At 38.4% G+C, this 17355-nt stretch overlaps 2 protein-coding genes across 7 annotated transcripts in view; one reads left to right on the top strand and one right to left on the bottom strand.

The window, feature by feature from the left end:
* ERLEC1 (endoplasmic reticulum lectin 1) overlaps positions 1 to 3231 on the bottom strand; it is a 38736-nt gene extending 35505 nt beyond the window's left edge. For 2 of the 4 annotated variants that reach the window (XM_045787969.2, XM_087863391.1), the window contains exon 1: positions 2883 to 3231. In XM_045787969.2, coding sequence (XP_045643925.2) covers positions 2883 to 3092 — 210 coding nt within the window. In that variant the 5' untranslated portion in view covers positions 3093 to 3231. The remainder of the gene's footprint in view (positions 1 to 2882) is intronic. The other 2 variants (XM_087863392.1, XM_045787970.2) reach the window with 2 other exon arrangements.
* Positions 3232 to 3262: 31 nt separating this feature from the next.
* The window catches only part of ASB3 (ankyrin repeat and SOCS box containing 3), a 101523-nt gene continuing 87430 nt past the window's right edge, over positions 3263 to 17355 (top strand). For 2 of the 3 annotated variants that reach the window (XM_087863395.1, XM_087863394.1), the window contains exon 1: positions 3288 to 3420. The gene's annotated coding sequence lies outside the window, so the exon portion shown is untranslated. Of the gene's footprint in view, positions 3421 to 17355 lie in introns of all 3 variants that reach the window. The other variant, XM_045787968.2, reaches the window with a different exon arrangement.

Raw genomic sequence — 17355 nt, 5'->3', positions numbered from 1 at the left:
GGGAAGTTTTTGAGTGGGAATACATTTCCAAAGGAAGTAAAGAGAAAACTGGACTTATTCTGTGGTTTTACTTCGGTGAAATCTGTGAACTCTGTGAAATAATGAATAGTTGAATAGTTTAATGACACAGAGATGGTATTTCAGAAGAAAAATATATACACACAAAAAAACTGAATGCTAAAACCAGTAAACAAAGAATATCATAGTCATTAATTAACATAAACATTAAAAAAATACAGTTTTTGTGCTTAATAACTTTTCTAAGTAAATTTGAAAGCAAGAAGATTATATTTTGTTTTGATATATCTGAATGGGGAGATGATTTAAAGCACAGAATTTTACACCAAAAAAAAAAAAAAAATTCACATCTTCCAATATAGTCTCTTCCAATTTCAGATAGTGGAGAGATAAAGGCCCTTATCCTAGTTCATACAGCTGCTTAGTTATATATGTCCAACCAACTGGCCCGTAAAAGAAAGTGACAGTGCCAGGTGAGGAGGGCTGTAGTGTCAATTACATAAAGTAGGGAAGGGAAGCCTTAAGATTAAAAGGCACTAAAAAAAAAAATCCAAAAGCCAATGATAAAGACTCTTACAGTTTATTTTTCATGAGGGCCACAGACAACTTTTGCCAACTCACAGAAAAATCTCCAGATTTTCCTCAAGATAACTTTAAAAAAAATTTTTAAAAGATTTTATTTATTTATTTGTCAGAGAGAAAGAGAGAGGGCGCACAAGCAGGGGGAGCAGCAGGCAGAGGAATCAGCAGGCTCCCTGCTGAGCAAGGAGCCTGATATGGATGTAGGGTTCAATCCCAGGCCCTGAGATCATCACCTGAGCCGAAGGCAGACACTTAACTGACTGAGCCACCCTGGCGTCCTTCAAAATAACTTAAAAAAAAAGAAAAAAAAAATCTTCAGATGTGCCCATCTTAGATTATGTTACACTGCCAAAGAGAATTAAAAATTAAAATTAAATTGACAGGTATGTGAAAGGTTGGTACAGGATACACTTAAGACAGATCTTCCATAAACTCTTTTTAGCCAGCAAACACCAGTGCCAGAAAGAAAATAGAATAACAATTTGGTAGTAACCTCTAAAAAGGCCAGTTTTAGTTATCGACTTATGAGTCAGGAAGTTTTCAGGGCTGCATATCAGCATATGATTTTTAAATAAAAAACAAACAAACAGGGCGCCTGGGTGGTTCAGTCTGTTACGTGTCCGACTTCAGCTCAGGTCAAGATCTTGGGGTCCTGGGATCGAGCCCCAAGTTGGGCTCCCTGCTCAGCGGAGAGTCTGCTTGTCTCTCTGCCTATCTGCCCCTCTCCCTGCTTGTGCTCTCTGCGCCTCTCTCTCAAATAAGTAAATAAAATCTTAAAAAAAAAAAAAAACCTCGACAGGTGCAAGAGTAAAATACTTTAATGACCAGAACATTCTGTAACACTTCTCATGTTTATTCTGTGTGGTCTTTTGAAACGGTAACACAGGTTGGACTAAATTATTCTCACTTCAAGACTGCTAAAGTTATATCTCACTTATAAAAAACTTTTACATAAGTATTTTATTTTATTTAATTTTTTAAAAAAGATTTTATTTATTTATTTGAGAGAGAGAGAGACGAGCAGTGGGGAGGAGCAGAGGGAGAAGGAGAAACAGAGCAGGGAGCCAGACTCGGGACTTGATTCCAGCTGAAGGAAGACGCTTAACCAACTGAGCCACGCAGGCACCCTCTAAATATTTTAATATAACAATACTTCATGGCATTAATACAAAGATAAACCTGGCTTCTCAGAGAAATATTTACTTAATGTTGAGAACCACTGAACTACCAGAATAGGAGAACTGAAAAGAGGGGTGGAGAAACAAACAAGAGTGAAATATTTGCAAAAACTAATATTTGTAAAAAGAAAGCTGTTGTGGTAACCATAATGTCTGTTACCCTGATAAATCTTGCTTTGACATCATGCTCTTGTTTCAATGAAGTAGTAATAGAACAATATGGTAATAGAACAAAACAGTCATCCCAAATGGAATGACTGCAGGTAACTGGAATAAGAATTTTTAAAAAGCTTTTGTATTTTCCAAGACTTCAATTTGAAATAAATTAATTAATTACTACACGGTAAGCATGTTAAGTGTTTTATTGGCCTACAGCGGTAGGAAGACTTTTCAGCAGAGTACTCCCCAAAGACAGGAGGACCGCAAATTTTCATTACTGTGAAGTTATAAAAATGTTCATCACTCTAAGAAAACTGATCACAGAATCTCATGCCTAAATAACAGTCATTAATGCATCAGCACTGTAAAGGTTATTCTGAATAGAATGTCATTAACATCTCAAAGACCAAATAATTCTCTATGCAACAACTTTGGAGGAAGAGCTGTGAGTCTGTACATATGCACGTGTGTGTATACAAGACAGAAATAACTAGTAGGAGAGAAGGAACTCATATCTGCAGTACCACCGGTTGTGTGGGTAGGGTGGTAATACTGAAAGAGAGAAAGCGGCTGGTGGAGGAAGAACTGCAGCTGACTTTCTAAGAGAAGATAAAATACCTGTGCCTGACGTGATTCTAAGAAAGCTTCTTCCACGGGGTGGGAGTGTTGGTAAGCAAGGTCTAATGAGACAGATTTAAAAGGGGAAGAGCAGGTGACCGCTGGATCCTCTATGCTTAGCATGGATGGCACGACCACATAATGTGTTCGCTAAACACTTGCTGTATGAATGAATGAATGCAAAGTAAATGAACGTTTGGATTAGGGAAGCAGGCATCCCCCTGCAGAGGTGGTTCTGGAGGAGAAAAACGCAGGTACCGAGGGAAGGGGGCAAACCCTAGTGCTAGGAGGGAGAGAGATGGCTACAGGACTCGCGAGGGCACTGACCAGAGAGAACTCGGTGCCGGGCCAGTTGACTCGGAAAGGGATGTCATCGCTGAGCTGGGGGAGCGCTCGGCCGCCGCCGGACGCCTCTAGGAGGCCGCAGAGGACCAGTAACACCGGCCCGCCTGGGACCAGACTACGCGCGCCGCCTCCTCCTTCCTCCATCCTCCGCTGCCGATTTCTCCAGCCGCCAACACAACCTCCTCTGCCCATACAGGAGAGGAGGGGGAGGAGGAGGAGGAGGCGGCGGGACTACTAAGCACCCAGGCAGCCCGGGGCCCAACCGCCGCCACGTGTCCTTCCGGAGAACCGGGCAACGCCACCTCCGCCCCCTTGGGCCTCCCGCCACCGTTTCCGGGGCAGGCGGCATATCAACATCCGGGGCCATCAAGCCGTCCGCCTACGGAAGCCGGGACGCAGGTCGACAGTCTCGAGCTGGGGGGAGGGGAGGAATCGAACGTCGCGGCCTCCCGGGAGCTGACTCGGAAGACCTGGGCTCAAACCAGGCCTTTCTGCGCAGAAGTGACGGTACCGAGAGTCGGTGAGTCCGGGAGGTGGCGGCCGCTCCTTCCTGCCACCGCGCGGCTCTCCAGCGGGTGGGCGGCGGCTTGGCCCGCACTGGAGCGGGAAGAGCGTGAACCGGCGGGTGTAGTCATTAGATGTCAGAATTCGAGGTGGCGATGAAAAATGAGAAGTGGCGGTGTTTGACTTAGCTACCCTCCAGCTGCTTTTCTTCTTTTTTCCGCACGTAGCATCTGTACACTTCGTCTTTCCCGCTTTAAGCTTCTCTCCGCCTCTTCTCCTGTGGGTTGTGGTCATCTCCGTTTCTTGCAGCCATTGACTTAACACAGGGCGATTTGCTCGGTCTCTGTAGCGCTAGCTTAGGGGATACCCGAGCTGAGGAATCCTGTCGTACCCCAGTGTAAGAACGCTGTGATTCTCTGAGGTTGGTATGGAAGGAGACTCCTCGTGGAGAGGGCAGCTAGACATCACAGGCCTACGTTTTCACCCGTGCGGCTTCTCCTTCATCCCAGAGTTGACATATTGGGTTGTTTTTTTATCAGGGAAGCTGGTAAATTCCTTATGTGAGGTTCAGGGCCAGGAGAATGTGAGGTTATGAACTCACCTGAGGTTAAGACACGTCTGACTGCGTTCAAAATAAGACGAAAAATTTTAAATTCCCCTTCTCTCTTTTAAAAAATGCCATTGTTTTCATTTCCAGTATAATGGGATGTACGATGGTAGCCATAGAGCATCTAGAATCGTCTTTCTGGATGTGCGTAAAGCTGGACTCCCCCCTAACTCCTCGAATTTGAACCAAATCAAAAAGCAGGAAGGGCAGACTTATTTTTCATCTTAAAAGTTTCCTTTTTTAAAAATATAAGGAATCCACAGTTTCAAAGGAAATTACTTCAGGGTCCAGAATTGAGGTGTTGTTTATTATATTTGTATAGTACTTACTAGCGCTTAATATGCGCAAGACCAGTGGGTTTGGTAAAATGGCAAATAAGTGGGTCTCTGCCCTTTGTCCCTCTTGGTCTAGCAAGGGAGATTACACAAATAATTGCAACCTATTGTGGTAATAAAATAGTAGTTAACATTATTTAGCATTTATTGTGTACTAGGCCCTAGTCTAAATACTTTATATATATTATGAAGCAGGTACTGTATATTATAGAGTAGAGGGGTGTAAAAATGGAGATACAAAGAAGGAAGCGAGGAACTCTAGGGTTGGACAGTAAAGGCTTTCCAAGAGAGGTGACATTCGAACTGGGGTTTTAAGGATTTACAGGAGTTCAGGCAGATTGAGAAGTGCATTTCAAGCATAATTCTTCTTGATGATCCATTAGGACTTTTTGGTGGAGTCAGAGGACAAGATAGGATGGAATCATCAGCAGGAGATTGGTACCATAGAGGAACAGAGGCAGTCAGGTCAGGGAAGGTTGCATATGTTCTGCGGAAGTGTTTGAGCTTTATCTAATAGGTCAGAGTTATTGCAGACTTTTTGCATTGGAATCATCTGATGTGACCCCTGTTTCTCAAGTATGCAACGATTAATTCCAAATGGATTAAAGATTTAAATGAATCACACACAAAAAAGAGAAAAAATACAAGAAAATTTAGGGGTATAGTTAATCTTTGTGAGTAAAATAGGAAATCCTTATGTCATGAAAGAAAACGCCATATTTGAGTAAATAAAAATGACAAATACTTGTAAGGAGCTGGTTTAGTCTCTGGGGCTATAATAATGGAATCTGGCTCAATAAATCTGACTTATGTTCAAATAAGTGGGGTACTTAAATAACAAATAAGATACTTTTTGGTACTGACAAATGCTGTTTAGAAACTTGGGTTGTATGAAAGAGAATACCTCTGATATGTGCTGCTTAGGTAGATGATAAGAGTAAACTTCTGTGAGGAAATAACACTGGAGTGGTGACTTGAAATGGTGACGAAGAAGTCACACCAAAATTTCTAGGCAGAGGTCCTGCGGCAGGGATGAGTGTGGTGTGTTTGAGGGACAGAAGGAAGGCCTGTGTGGCTAGAGTGTAAGAGGGATGTGGTAGGAAATGACGTTTGAGAGGCGGGAAGAGGCCAGCTGGACCAGTCCTTTAGGCAGGAGAGTAATAAGGCCTGATGCATATTCGTGAAGACCATTATGGCTGTTGTGTGGAAAATTGGCTATAGGGGATGTTATGGGCTAAATCGTGTTCCCCAAAGGATATGTTGAAGTCCTAACCCCTGGACCCTTGTGAGTGTGAATTTATTTGGAAATACGGTCTTTGCAGATGTAATCAAGTTAAGATGAGGTCATATTGAATTAGGGTGGGTCCTAGTATGGACACAGACAAGACATACAGAGAGCATACTATGTGAAGATGGAGGGAGAGATTGGAGTATGCATCTGCAAGCTAGGGAACACTGAAGATTGCCAGCAACCACCACCAGTTAGGAAGAGGTAAGGAAGATCCTTCCCAAGGGATTTCAGAGAGATCATCACCCTGCTGACACCTTAATTTCAGACTTAACCCCTAGAACTGTGAAACAGTACATTTCTGTTGTCTTAATCTGTCTGGTTTGTATTAATTTGTTTTGGCAGCCATAGGAAACTAATATAGGAGGCAAGGGTGGCAGCAGGGAGACCAGTTAGGAAGCCTGTAGCAATGGAGAATGGAGAGAAGTGGCCTGCTTTGGAATACATTTTTCAGTAGAGCATCTTGAACTTGCTGGTGGATTAGATGTGGCATGTTCTTTCAAAGATGACTTGATGATGTCTAGATATTTTTTATGAGGAACTGGTGGTGCAGTTTATGGAAAGAGGGAAGAACAGAATGTGGACTGGTGGGAACCCTGTGTTTTTGTTTGTTCTACTTTTAATTTTGAAATAATTTCAGATTTACATAAAAGTTGCAGGAATCGAACCCAGATTCCTCAGTTGCTAACATTTTACTGAGTACGTGTTTTGATTACAATAACAATAATTTATGGATCAAGAGGTCTGTTTTGGACATGTTAAGTTATAGAGATTGACATCCAAGTGGAGCTAACAAGTTGGCTAGGTAAGTCTGAAGCTCAGTGGGGAGGTCAGGGCTGGAGCTATAAATACCATTGTTATCAGCATATAGAGGTTATGTGAAAGGTTAACATGCAGGTTAAAGCCTTCATTTTGGCTGAGGACATCTCTGGAATACAAATGAGGATAACTCAGGGAAGAAAAGGGTCATTGCAACATTAAACACTGAACAGCATTGAAGAGTTAACAAAATGGCCTGGAAGGTGTGCCCATTAACACAGAAAGAAAATCAGTGAACTGAGATGTGAAGAAAGTCAAGGGAAAGAAGTGTTTTAAAGAGGGATTAATCAACTAGCTGAGTCAAATAAATGCTGCTGAGGGGTTGTAATAAGTTGAGGATAAGGTCGTAACCACTGGATTTGGCAGCGTGGAGGACGAGTTAAGGGAAAAAAGGCTTGACTGGATTGGATTGAAGTGGAGGGCTTGCTAAGTTATACATTAAATCAAAAACAATATGTTTTTGCATTTTAGCAGATTGTAGTCCAGAGTTTCTCAGCCTTGGCACTATTGACATTTGGGCCAGATGATCCTATGTTGTGAGGGGCTGTGTTGGGCATTGTATGATATTTAGTAGTATTCTTGGCTTGTGTCCACTAAATGCTAGTAACAGTCCCTCCCCATTCAGTAGTGACAACCAAAAATGTCTGCAGATACTGCCGAATGTCCCTTGGCAGGCAAAATGGCCCATGGTCGAGAACCACTGGTTTAGACTCTTAAATGAAAACCGTGAATATTCATGATAAGTTTTTAGGTGATAGCTCACTGATTGAGAAGATATTTAGGGACAAGCCGGGGACCTTTCTAGCACCCCAAAAAAATTGGCAATATAATGAATACCTACTTTGCTTATAATATAGATGGTCCTGTTTGTATTGTATTTTTGATGATTCATAAGACATTTAATCTTACCTTGTACTCATGTTATTATTATGCACATTGGTTATCATCCTAGAGGATTTGGATATAGATATGTAGAAGATTGTTCTGAATCAGTATTAAACCCATCGTTGCCTAGAAATTGTTATTTTGAAAAAAGTCAACACTACTTCATTTAATAAGCTTTTACTTTTTGTCATATAAACACAGTACAGTATATGCAATTTTAAATTTCAGTTATTTTAACTTTCTGATTCATTGATTATGGAAAAATTCCCCTTTGTTTGGCAAAGCTACCCTTTTCTGCATATAAGGGAGTTAGTCTTAATGGAGCAATTTTTGTTGCAGAACTACAGATCCTGGGGAGGGATCAAGAAAGTTGTGTAGTTGTGTAGTTATTCATCTAACAAATATGGTTTGAAGGCACTGTCCTAAGTACTAAGGGTGCTATAAAAATGATGTAGATATAGATCAAGTCCATCAAAACATTACCACCTAGAAAGGAAGGTAGGACTCATACGTAACTAATAATATTAAAATTGAGTGAGAAGTGTTGTTAGAGAAGTACTGTACAGATAAAGTATTGTGGACATTCAAAGGAGGGGGTGATTACCTCTGGTGAGGGATGAGAGGAAGGAAGGGTAGAAACCACTGAAGTAGTCCTGGCATTTGTATTGGACCTTAACAGATGGTAGGATTTGGATTTACAGAGCTGGGAAAGGCCTATTTTAAGTGGATGAAAAAACATGAGCCCAAGATTTATTGAGATCAAAAGTAATTTGGTTTGAGTACAGGAAGGGAGCTTGGGAATGACATGTTTAAAATGTGACAAGGGTGACATTTCACCCTGGTGGGAAAAGGATGTTTTAATTAATAAATGCTGCTAGTATAATTTGCTATCCATTTACAAGAAAACCAACTAGATCTCCTCTTCATAAAATACACAAAAACTAAATTGTAAATGAGTTAAATATATATCTATCTATCTATATGAAGAGATTAGGAGAATATTTGTGTAACTGGAGTAGAGATCACATTTTTTAGTAAGATAGGAAATCCAGATACTATAAAAGGGAAAGATAGACCTGCTTTAATAAATGTTTTAAAATTAATAATTTCTGTTAAAATTAAAAATGTGTAAACCTTTGGCCTAGTGATTTTACTTTTTGGATTTGCCGTGATACATAAGAATGTAGGTACAAAGATATTCATTGTTTCATATCTGTAGTGGCAAAAAAAAAAAACAACCCTCTGGATATCTGATTTTCCAACAATAAGGCTATGGCTGAATAAATAATTATATACAAACTGTGCAACTGAATAGTGAGGTGATTAGGAGCAGAGGCTTAGGCGTTAGGCCAGTCAGATTCTGATCCCAGCTCTACCACCTAACCACATGTCTGACGTTGGGAATGTTACTTAACCTCTTTAGAGCTCAGTTTTCTTATCCTTCAAATGGAGAAAATAACAAATGGTAAAATGTAAGAACTAAAAATGATTCAGTTTCTTTATTTTATTCATGTACAGTTATTGTGTCTAAGCACTGTTTTAAGCAATTAATAGATATAAACTTATTTAATTGATTCAGCCCACATAATAACCCAAAGGTAGGTTTTACTGTTTTCCCCATTTTACTGATGAGGAAACTGAGATATAAGTTAAAACAATATTCTAATATAATTCACATACACGTAAAGTTAATATATTTATGCCACACTCTATAAAGTATGGAGCAAAAAAGTATCCAAATTTTTATGAATCACAAATGAGAACCAAACAGTTGGGCTTTGAGTTAAAAGTTACCCAAAATCTCTCTCTTTTTTTTTTAAAGATGTTATATATTTATTCGACAGAGATAGAGACAGCCAGCGAGAGAAGGAACACAAGCAGGGGGAGTGGGAGAGGAAGAAGCAGGCTCATAGCGGAGGAGCCTGATGTGGGGTTCGATCCCATAACGCCGGGATCACGCCCTGAGCCGAAGGCAGACGCTTAACGACTGCGCCACCCAGGCGCCCCCCAAAATCTCTTTATTGTTTCTCATTTAGACATAGAAAGGGCAAAACCAGTAAAAACAAAGCTCTTTGCTCAACTGAACAGCTGGTGTGCAGTCTGAGGTTGTGCAGCACTAATTACTCTAGAGGCTGCCTAAGAACATAATTGTCCTTTTCTTTTCATTTCCACTACTGATTTTTTCCCCTCCAATTCCTCCTTTGAATATAATTTACTCTGCAGTAATAAGAAAGAAGATATAAGAGAACTGGGATGCACATTTTGGGAAAAATAAAGGAAAAGAAAAGCTTTTGGCCTTCAGACATTTTTGGTTAAAATATAACACAAACACAGGTGACAGAATGCCAGCAAATATACAGGTGCACATGTGAATATTGTATTTGTTTCTTAGGTACAGGGGGAAAAAAGGAGAGTGGACATTTGATTTCAAACCAGGCTAGCATTATTCTTTTTTTTAATCCCATGCTTTATATTTTTAAGTTTTTGCAAAGAATTTTCTACAAGAATGAATTTTTAAAACCAAGGTATACCACAACAATGGTGTACAGCAATACGTATGTTGTATTCTTGCCAAACCTAAGAAAGTAATCAAATCCCAAATGTGGCATCTTGTACAGGACCACTGGCCTGGACATTGAAAAAAGTCAGTGACTAAGAAAAGGAGGCTCCTATATAACCCAAGACGTATACTACTCTTGCACCTTGGAAGAGTACAATTTATTTACCAATTTATTACAATTTATTTACCTTTTTTCCCTTTCAGTGTCCAATCAAAGTCATGCCTTGCATTCAGTTGTCTTAGTCTCTTTTAAACTATAACAATCCCCTTTTGCCATCTCTTTTAAAGCTCACTATTATTTTTCTGTACTGCTAAGAAAGTAACTGCTTCCAGTTAAACTTATGACATGCCAGTGAGTATGAGACTCCTCTCAATTTCAGAAGTCATAAAATGAGATAAATGTATTAATGAAATATAGCAAATTGCCAAAGGCCATCACACTGGTAAGCAATGGGACTGGATATCAGACTACAAGCAGTCTGGCTCCTGAACCCATCCTTTTGGCCACAGTGCTATCGTTTTGTTATCAATGAATTATTACATGTAAGGTGGGTTTTTTTTTGTTTTTTGTTTTTTTTTAGCATAATGCCTCCTATATATTAAGTATGTAATATGTGTTAGCTTTTATTATCATTTTCACTACTTCTGCAATCTACTGTTACTACATGTTTATAATATCTACATTCTGTGACTTTATTCTCATCTTCTGTGCTTTGTTGATGGGTTGATTCTTAAATATTGAAAACCTACAAACTGTTTAAATATTATAATTATGCAAGTACTATTCACTTAAAAAACCCAGAGGTGTAATTGAAACTGCAGAGAAGGTAATGTAAGTGTATTAATCCCCTGCCACTTAAAGTGTCCTATTATCTTCCTAATAATACTGCTCTGTTTGCTAAAATGAATTAATTTTGGTCTTGAAGAAACATTGAGCTCTCAAACATTTTCTTCTAATATATATTGGTTGCTTTCCAAGTCTGTAGCATATCTATATTCTGGGGTTTCACTTATCAGTCATCTGGGTCAAGACTACTGTTTTGTGTTATTCCATGTCCTCCTTTATTTCAGATTTTTTTTCTCCATGTCGTTGAAGTATAACTAATTTCAAATAGTATTTTCAGAAAGGATAAAAAGCAGGTAATTTAATTTTCAGAGGCTTCATCTATCTGAAAATACAATTATATTGCCCTCTCAATTAATTGGGAATGTAATTCATAGTTCAAAATCATTTTGTTTTGCTCAAGAGTTGAAAGACATTTCTCCTTTGCCTCTTAGCCTTTGGTTTATTTGATGAGAAGCCTAATGCCAGTCTGGTTCTCTTTTTTCCAAAGTGATATGCTTTTTTATGTGGAAGATTTTATTAGACTCTTTTTCTTTATCATTGGTTTTATGATATTTTATGAGAGTGTTTCTAGGTGTGGATCCTTTCTCATGTGTCCTTCATGGCAGTCCATGAGTTCTGTTTGCTCACTTCTGGGAAATTTTCTTCTATTATTTCTCTCGCCATTTTCTCTGTTCTACTTGGAATTCTATTTAGAGAGATTCTTCCAAATTGAGAAAAAGGACAAAAAGAAAAAAAAAATTAAGTAATATGGAGGATCTATCCAAGATGGCCATTTTCTTGATTATCAGTTCTCCTTTTTAATTTCTTTTTTCAGACCTCAGAAAACGTTAGTTTTTTCTTCTATTCCCATAGTTCCCAGCTGCTCTTTTTTTTTTTTAATTCCATTGTAGTTAACAAATGGTTATATTTGTTTCAGGTGTACTGCAGTTGGTCTTTTTTTTTTTTTAAGATTTATTTATTTTAGGGAGAGAGAGTGTGTGCGCGCGCGCATATGAGCAGGAGGAGAGGCAGAGGGAGAGAGAGAGAATCTCAGGCAGACTCCCTGCTGAGTGCAGTGCCTGAAGCAGGACTCGATCCCAAGACCCCAAGATCATGATCTGGGTGAAAACCAAGAGTCAGACATTTAACTGACTGAGCCACCTAGGCACGCCTGCAGGTGCTCTTTTTTTAATGATGCAGTGCCTTCATGAATTTCTTTTAGGATATCACTTACAAATTTTATTTTATTTTATTTTATTTTATTTTATTTTATTTTATTTTATTTTATTTTATTTATTTATTTTATTTATTTATTTGAGAGAGAGAGACAGCCAGCGAGAGATGGAACACAAGCAGGGGGAGTGGGAGAGGAAGAAGCAGGCTCATAGCGGAAGAGCCTGATGTGGGGCTCGATCCCATAATGCCGGGATCACGCCCTGAGCCGAAGGCAGACGCTTAACCGCTGTGCCACCCAGGCGCCCCTCACTTACAAATTTTAAACATTTATCTTCTATTCCCAGAAATAGCTGTGTTTCCTTCAGGTCAGTTGTTTATTTTCATCCTTTTTTCTTGTGCTTTTGCTTTTCCTTAAAAAAAATTTTTTTTTTTAATGATTCTTGAGCACAGTATCAATTGTTGGGCCTCACTTTAGGGTCCATGGGTGAAATGCAGGAAAAGAACTGCGCCCTCCTCTCCCTCAGCCTATGTCCAAATAAGGAAGGTTTTGTTAGGGAGTATGAAGATGCTCTAATGCTTTCAGGGTAGATTGTTAAATTAAGAGAAACAAACATGGTTTTAGCTAGAAATCAACACTATTGCTGATATTTTTGTGTAAAGGAATGGAGTAAGAGGTTTGGGTTGGCTGTTCCATATACATCTTTTAATTATCCTAATTTCATTTATTTATTTGGTTTATTTATTTATTTCTCTATTTATTTATAATCATCCAATTTTAATCCTACAGACCGCTTGTGCTCTCTCTTCGTTGTTGTTTCCAGGTTTGGTACTTCTCCAGGCTCTGCTGGCAGGAATGTCTTCTCCATGGGTGTAGCCTTCTTGTGGGTGTGTGCATGTTTGTTCAAGACTGCAGTTTTTCTGCACTGGCTTGATCCCCAAAATAATCCCATCTGTTTTCTCTCTTCTAGAATGAATGAATGCGTTTTAGAGGAATTTTGGTAGGAAGTGGAGGAAAACAATTGTCCTTAGTTTGTCTTATACAGAGTAGATAATTCATAGATTATTTGTTGAATAAATTAGTTAATGCTGTTGAGAAAATTGGACAAAGCAAACTTTTGTTTAAATTTAAAACATTATGACTGTAGGGTATGGGTAATTAAATGAATCCTTTTTCTTTTACCATTTTTTTTTAAAGACTTTATTCATTTATTTGACAGAGAGAGAGACAGCCAGCGAGAGAGGGAACACAAGCAGGGGGAGTGGGAGAGGAAGAAGCAGGCTCCCAGTGGCGCCCCATTTTTATCATATTTTTTTATCCTTTTAATTTATTCTATTTTGGGAAAGAATCTTATTGAGGTTAAAACTTACCAGTGGAGGGGCGCCTGGGTGGCTCAGTCATTAAGCGTCTTCCTCGGGGCCTGATTGGGATTGAGCCCCACATCGGGCTCCCGGCTCTGCTGGGAGCCTGCTTCTTCCTCTCCCATTCCCCCTGCTTGTGTTCCCTCTCTCGCTGGCTGTCTCTCTCTCTGTCAAATAAATAAATAAAATCTTAAAAAACTTACCAGTGGAGGTACAAAATGAGAAAGCTGCCTTCTCTCACAATTTTTTTTTTTTAAATTAAGAGCCTTAATTCCATTTTGTTCCTTTTTAGTGTTTAGCACAGTGCTTGGTATGTTGTAAGTATTCAATAAATGATAGTTATTATTATGTTTAACTTAAACCTTTTTGTCTCTCATTTTCATCATCTAAGAAAATGAGAATTAATATATGTATCAACGGAATAGATTTTGGTATATATAGTATTTGCTACATAAGGTTAATTATTATTCTTTGATCCATGAACAGCTATTTATTTTTTTCTATGAGGCTTTCTCTGATCTTATTAGTTTGAATTAATAATTTGCTGTTCTGTATCCTGCTTGTATTTTTTGTCACCGCCTTTATGCTAAATAACATTGATTTGCTTGGTTGTATGTGTTTCCACCAAACGTGTTTTTTTTTTTTTAAGATTTTATTTATTTATTTGGCAGAGAGACAGCCAGCGAGAGAGGGAACACAAGCAGGGGGAGTGGGAGAGGAAGAAGCAGGCTCCCATCAGAGGAGCCTGATGTGGGGCTCGATCCCAGAACGCTGGGATCATGCCCTGAGCAGAAGGCAGACGCTTAACGACTGAGCCACCCAGGTGCCCCTGTCAAGTGGGGTTCTTTTTTTTTTTTTTTAAGATTTTTATTTTTATTTATTCGACAGAGATAGAGACAGCCAGCGAGAGAGCGAACACAAGCAGGGGGAGTGGGAGAGGAAGAAGCAGGCTCATAGCGGAAGAGCCTGATGTGGGGCTCGATCCCGGATCGCCGGGATCACGCCCTGAGCCAAAGGCAGACGCTTAACCGCTGTGCCACCCAGGCACCCCCCAAATGGGGTTCTTGAAAGCTGGGAACTCTTTTTATCTTGGTAGTCTTAGTGCATAGTTACTGCTTGACACATATCACAAGTCCCTCATTTTTTCTGGGTCTTAATGGATGAGGAGGATGGAGTGACTGGAGCATGGGGTGGGGTACATTAGTGGGAAGTGAAATGTGACAGATATGCTGACACCATATTATAAATAGTGGAATACCATATTAAAGAATTTGAAGTTTGTTTAGTATGCTTTGGGAGGCATTTTTGATTATTGGCCAAATTAGTTTCCATATTTTAGAAACATAATTCTCCTTGCAGCGTAGAGAATGTATTGGAAAGAAGAAAAGAGATTGGAGGTAAGGAGAAGATGTAAGAAATTCTGGCTCTTGCTACATTATAAGGTTCGCATTTTAGCTAAGAAATCTTCCAGCTCATACTTGAAGGATAGATCTTACCATCATGTAATATTTCAAGCCACATCACAGATAGGCTCCAGTGCTTCCCTGCTAACTTTTCTTTGACTTCCTAAGAAATGTTATATAATGTTTTTCGTAAAAAAAGGCTAAGATTTTGTGTATATTGGGAAGAATCATTCATTTTTCTCTAAAAGCTTGTAAATTGATGAGTATCTTAAACCTGTTTGTTGTATTTTCTGTTCTAACAGTTGTTCAACATTTAATGTGTGTCATGTGCAGGGAGGTAATGTGAGACAAAATTTTTCTCCTTGGGAAAAGAGATGAATTCTGTTTTTAGTAGGCTAAGTTTCAGGTGCTTGTGTAGCTCAACTGGATATACCTTACATATAATACATAGAGTCATGAAGAATTTGAGGAAGATTGGAAGTTTTCTTAGGAAGGTTGGTAATTGAAACCCAGGACTTGTGAGTTTGTGTATCTGATAAACAATCTAAGATGTGAATACAATGAAATGTTCTGCTGTTTTGGCCTCAGTGAAATGAGATGCTTGCTTACTAGTGTCTGGCACATCAGACTTGTAAAGGGTGAAACCGAAATCTTTGGGTTAAATCAGGAAAGAGTCATTGGAGACCGGGGACTACACTGATTCCGTGAGTACAGTAAGAGCAAAGGTAGATTGGAGATTGGAGGGGCATTAAGAGTAGTTGATAGGGAAATAGAACATTGTAGTTAAAGAATTCTGTGCAAATAGTAAAATTGGCAGAATAAAAGAAATTATAGGGGTATAATCTATAACTGGAAAAACCGTGTATATGTAAATGGTTTTAATCCATTCTGTAACTGGAAAAACCAACGTTTTTCCAGTAATAGAATGTTTTTATATATGTTGTTAAACTTTTTACAAAGACAAGAAGGTTCAGTACAATTAAATGAAACCACCAAGAGATTAGTGCTGAGTATATGTTTTAGAAAGGGAAAATGAACCTTAAGAATTAAAAAAACCTGAAATGCAATAAAACTTATTTTCATCATATAATCTTGACATACAGAAGAATAATTTTAGTACTTGTCTCTTGAGAAGTTAAAATTCTTTGAAAAGTAGCCAGCCACAGGATTAAAAAAAATCATCCCACTAATCTTTGCGTTTCTAATGTATGCTAAGAGTGAATTTATTTTAAGGCTTTAGAAATGCAGAAAAATAGATTGTTGAGAGATGAATAAATACATAGAAAATATAGTCACAGTATTTTTAGTGAGAAAAGATAAGCATAATTGAAATATTTGATATGTAGATTTTAACATGATGTGATAAGAGGGCATTTTAAGTGCATCCATCATTTGACTGACTTTGAAAGAATCAGGGATGATAAATTACAGGAGTATGATGCATTGATATTCACAACTGTTCCAGAGTTATAATTTAAAAGCTATGTATCCATGGAAAAGAGAAATCTTAATATAATGGAATGAAATGTTGACTATAAAATGTTTGAAAAATTTCTAATAGACCAAATGTGGTTCTTAAATTATAGGCATGATCGTAATCATTATCAGTCTCAAAGAGATGCTAAACCCATGTACTCTGAATATATAATGTAAAGTAATACTAGGTAATATTTATTATTACATCAGGTATTGCATAATGCTTTACATATGTTAAAATTAAACGAGCACTTTCAAGATGTAAAATAAAACACATTTCAGGTACTTTATTAGTAGAAAATAAAATTCCTTTTTAAGATGAAATGCATATCCTATAGACAATGGCTAAATTTTTAAAGTCCGTCTTAAAGAAATGGGTCACATTCGTACTTTCACGTATTCGGAGTTGCCATCACAAACCTTTGTTTCCCTAACTGGTACCTTTTTATCTGTGGAGGTGGTGTCTGGATGGTACTTACCGTTGTTCGTGGTAGATCAGAGAGTGGGAAAGGGAAACCTAATAGTGGCCTGCAGTAGGAGTGGAAAGACCTACTTTAAAAAATCTACTCCATTAGAGATTTATATTAAAAGTTTCTTTCCCAATGCAGGGTTTACACTCATACTTTTTCTGAATTCCTTAAACTTGAAACTTAACTAGTAGCTGTACTCTGAGGAGGGAGAGTCTTGAGTTTTGTGTGTGTGATTAGGGAGGAATGAGAGAAAATGCTTTCAAAGTGCAGAGAGAGTTTTGCTAACAAAAATGTTAGCCTCTAGGTAACTTGGTACCTGTTTATGATTCCTCCTAGCTGGGAGGCTTCAAATCCTAGCTTCTCTCTAATAAAGTACTATTTAACTTCTCCATTTTAGTCATGTTTCTCCCCATCCCAGTGAAAATAAATATCCCTGTTTCTGAGCTCTTTGGAATATGGCCTCCCTATAAATGTTTATGGTACACCATATGTAATTAATATGTCACACATTTTCTAGTCTAACTTGTAACTGAAAGCCTAGAAAGACATATAAATGGGGATCCCCAAGTTATCTCTTGCCCTTTATATTCTGTAATAATTATGTACGAAATGATAGAAGAATCACTTCGGGGAGTCCCAAACTCCTTTGGACTTAGGTTTGTTTGAAAAATGAAAGGCTATATTTCTGAATTCACCTACATGATTCTGAGCTATAGAATGTGAATTTTTTTTTTTTAAACATTTTAT

The sequence above is a fragment of the Ursus americanus genome, chromosome 7 (assembly GCF_024610735.1).
Source record: "Ursus americanus isolate L20-20 chromosome 7, mUrsAme1.1.p, whole genome shotgun sequence".
NCBI lineage: Eukaryota > Metazoa > Chordata > Mammalia > Carnivora > Ursidae > Ursus > Ursus americanus.
Note: the sequence above shows the minus strand (reverse complement) of the source record. Positions and strands in the feature narration are given on the sequence as shown.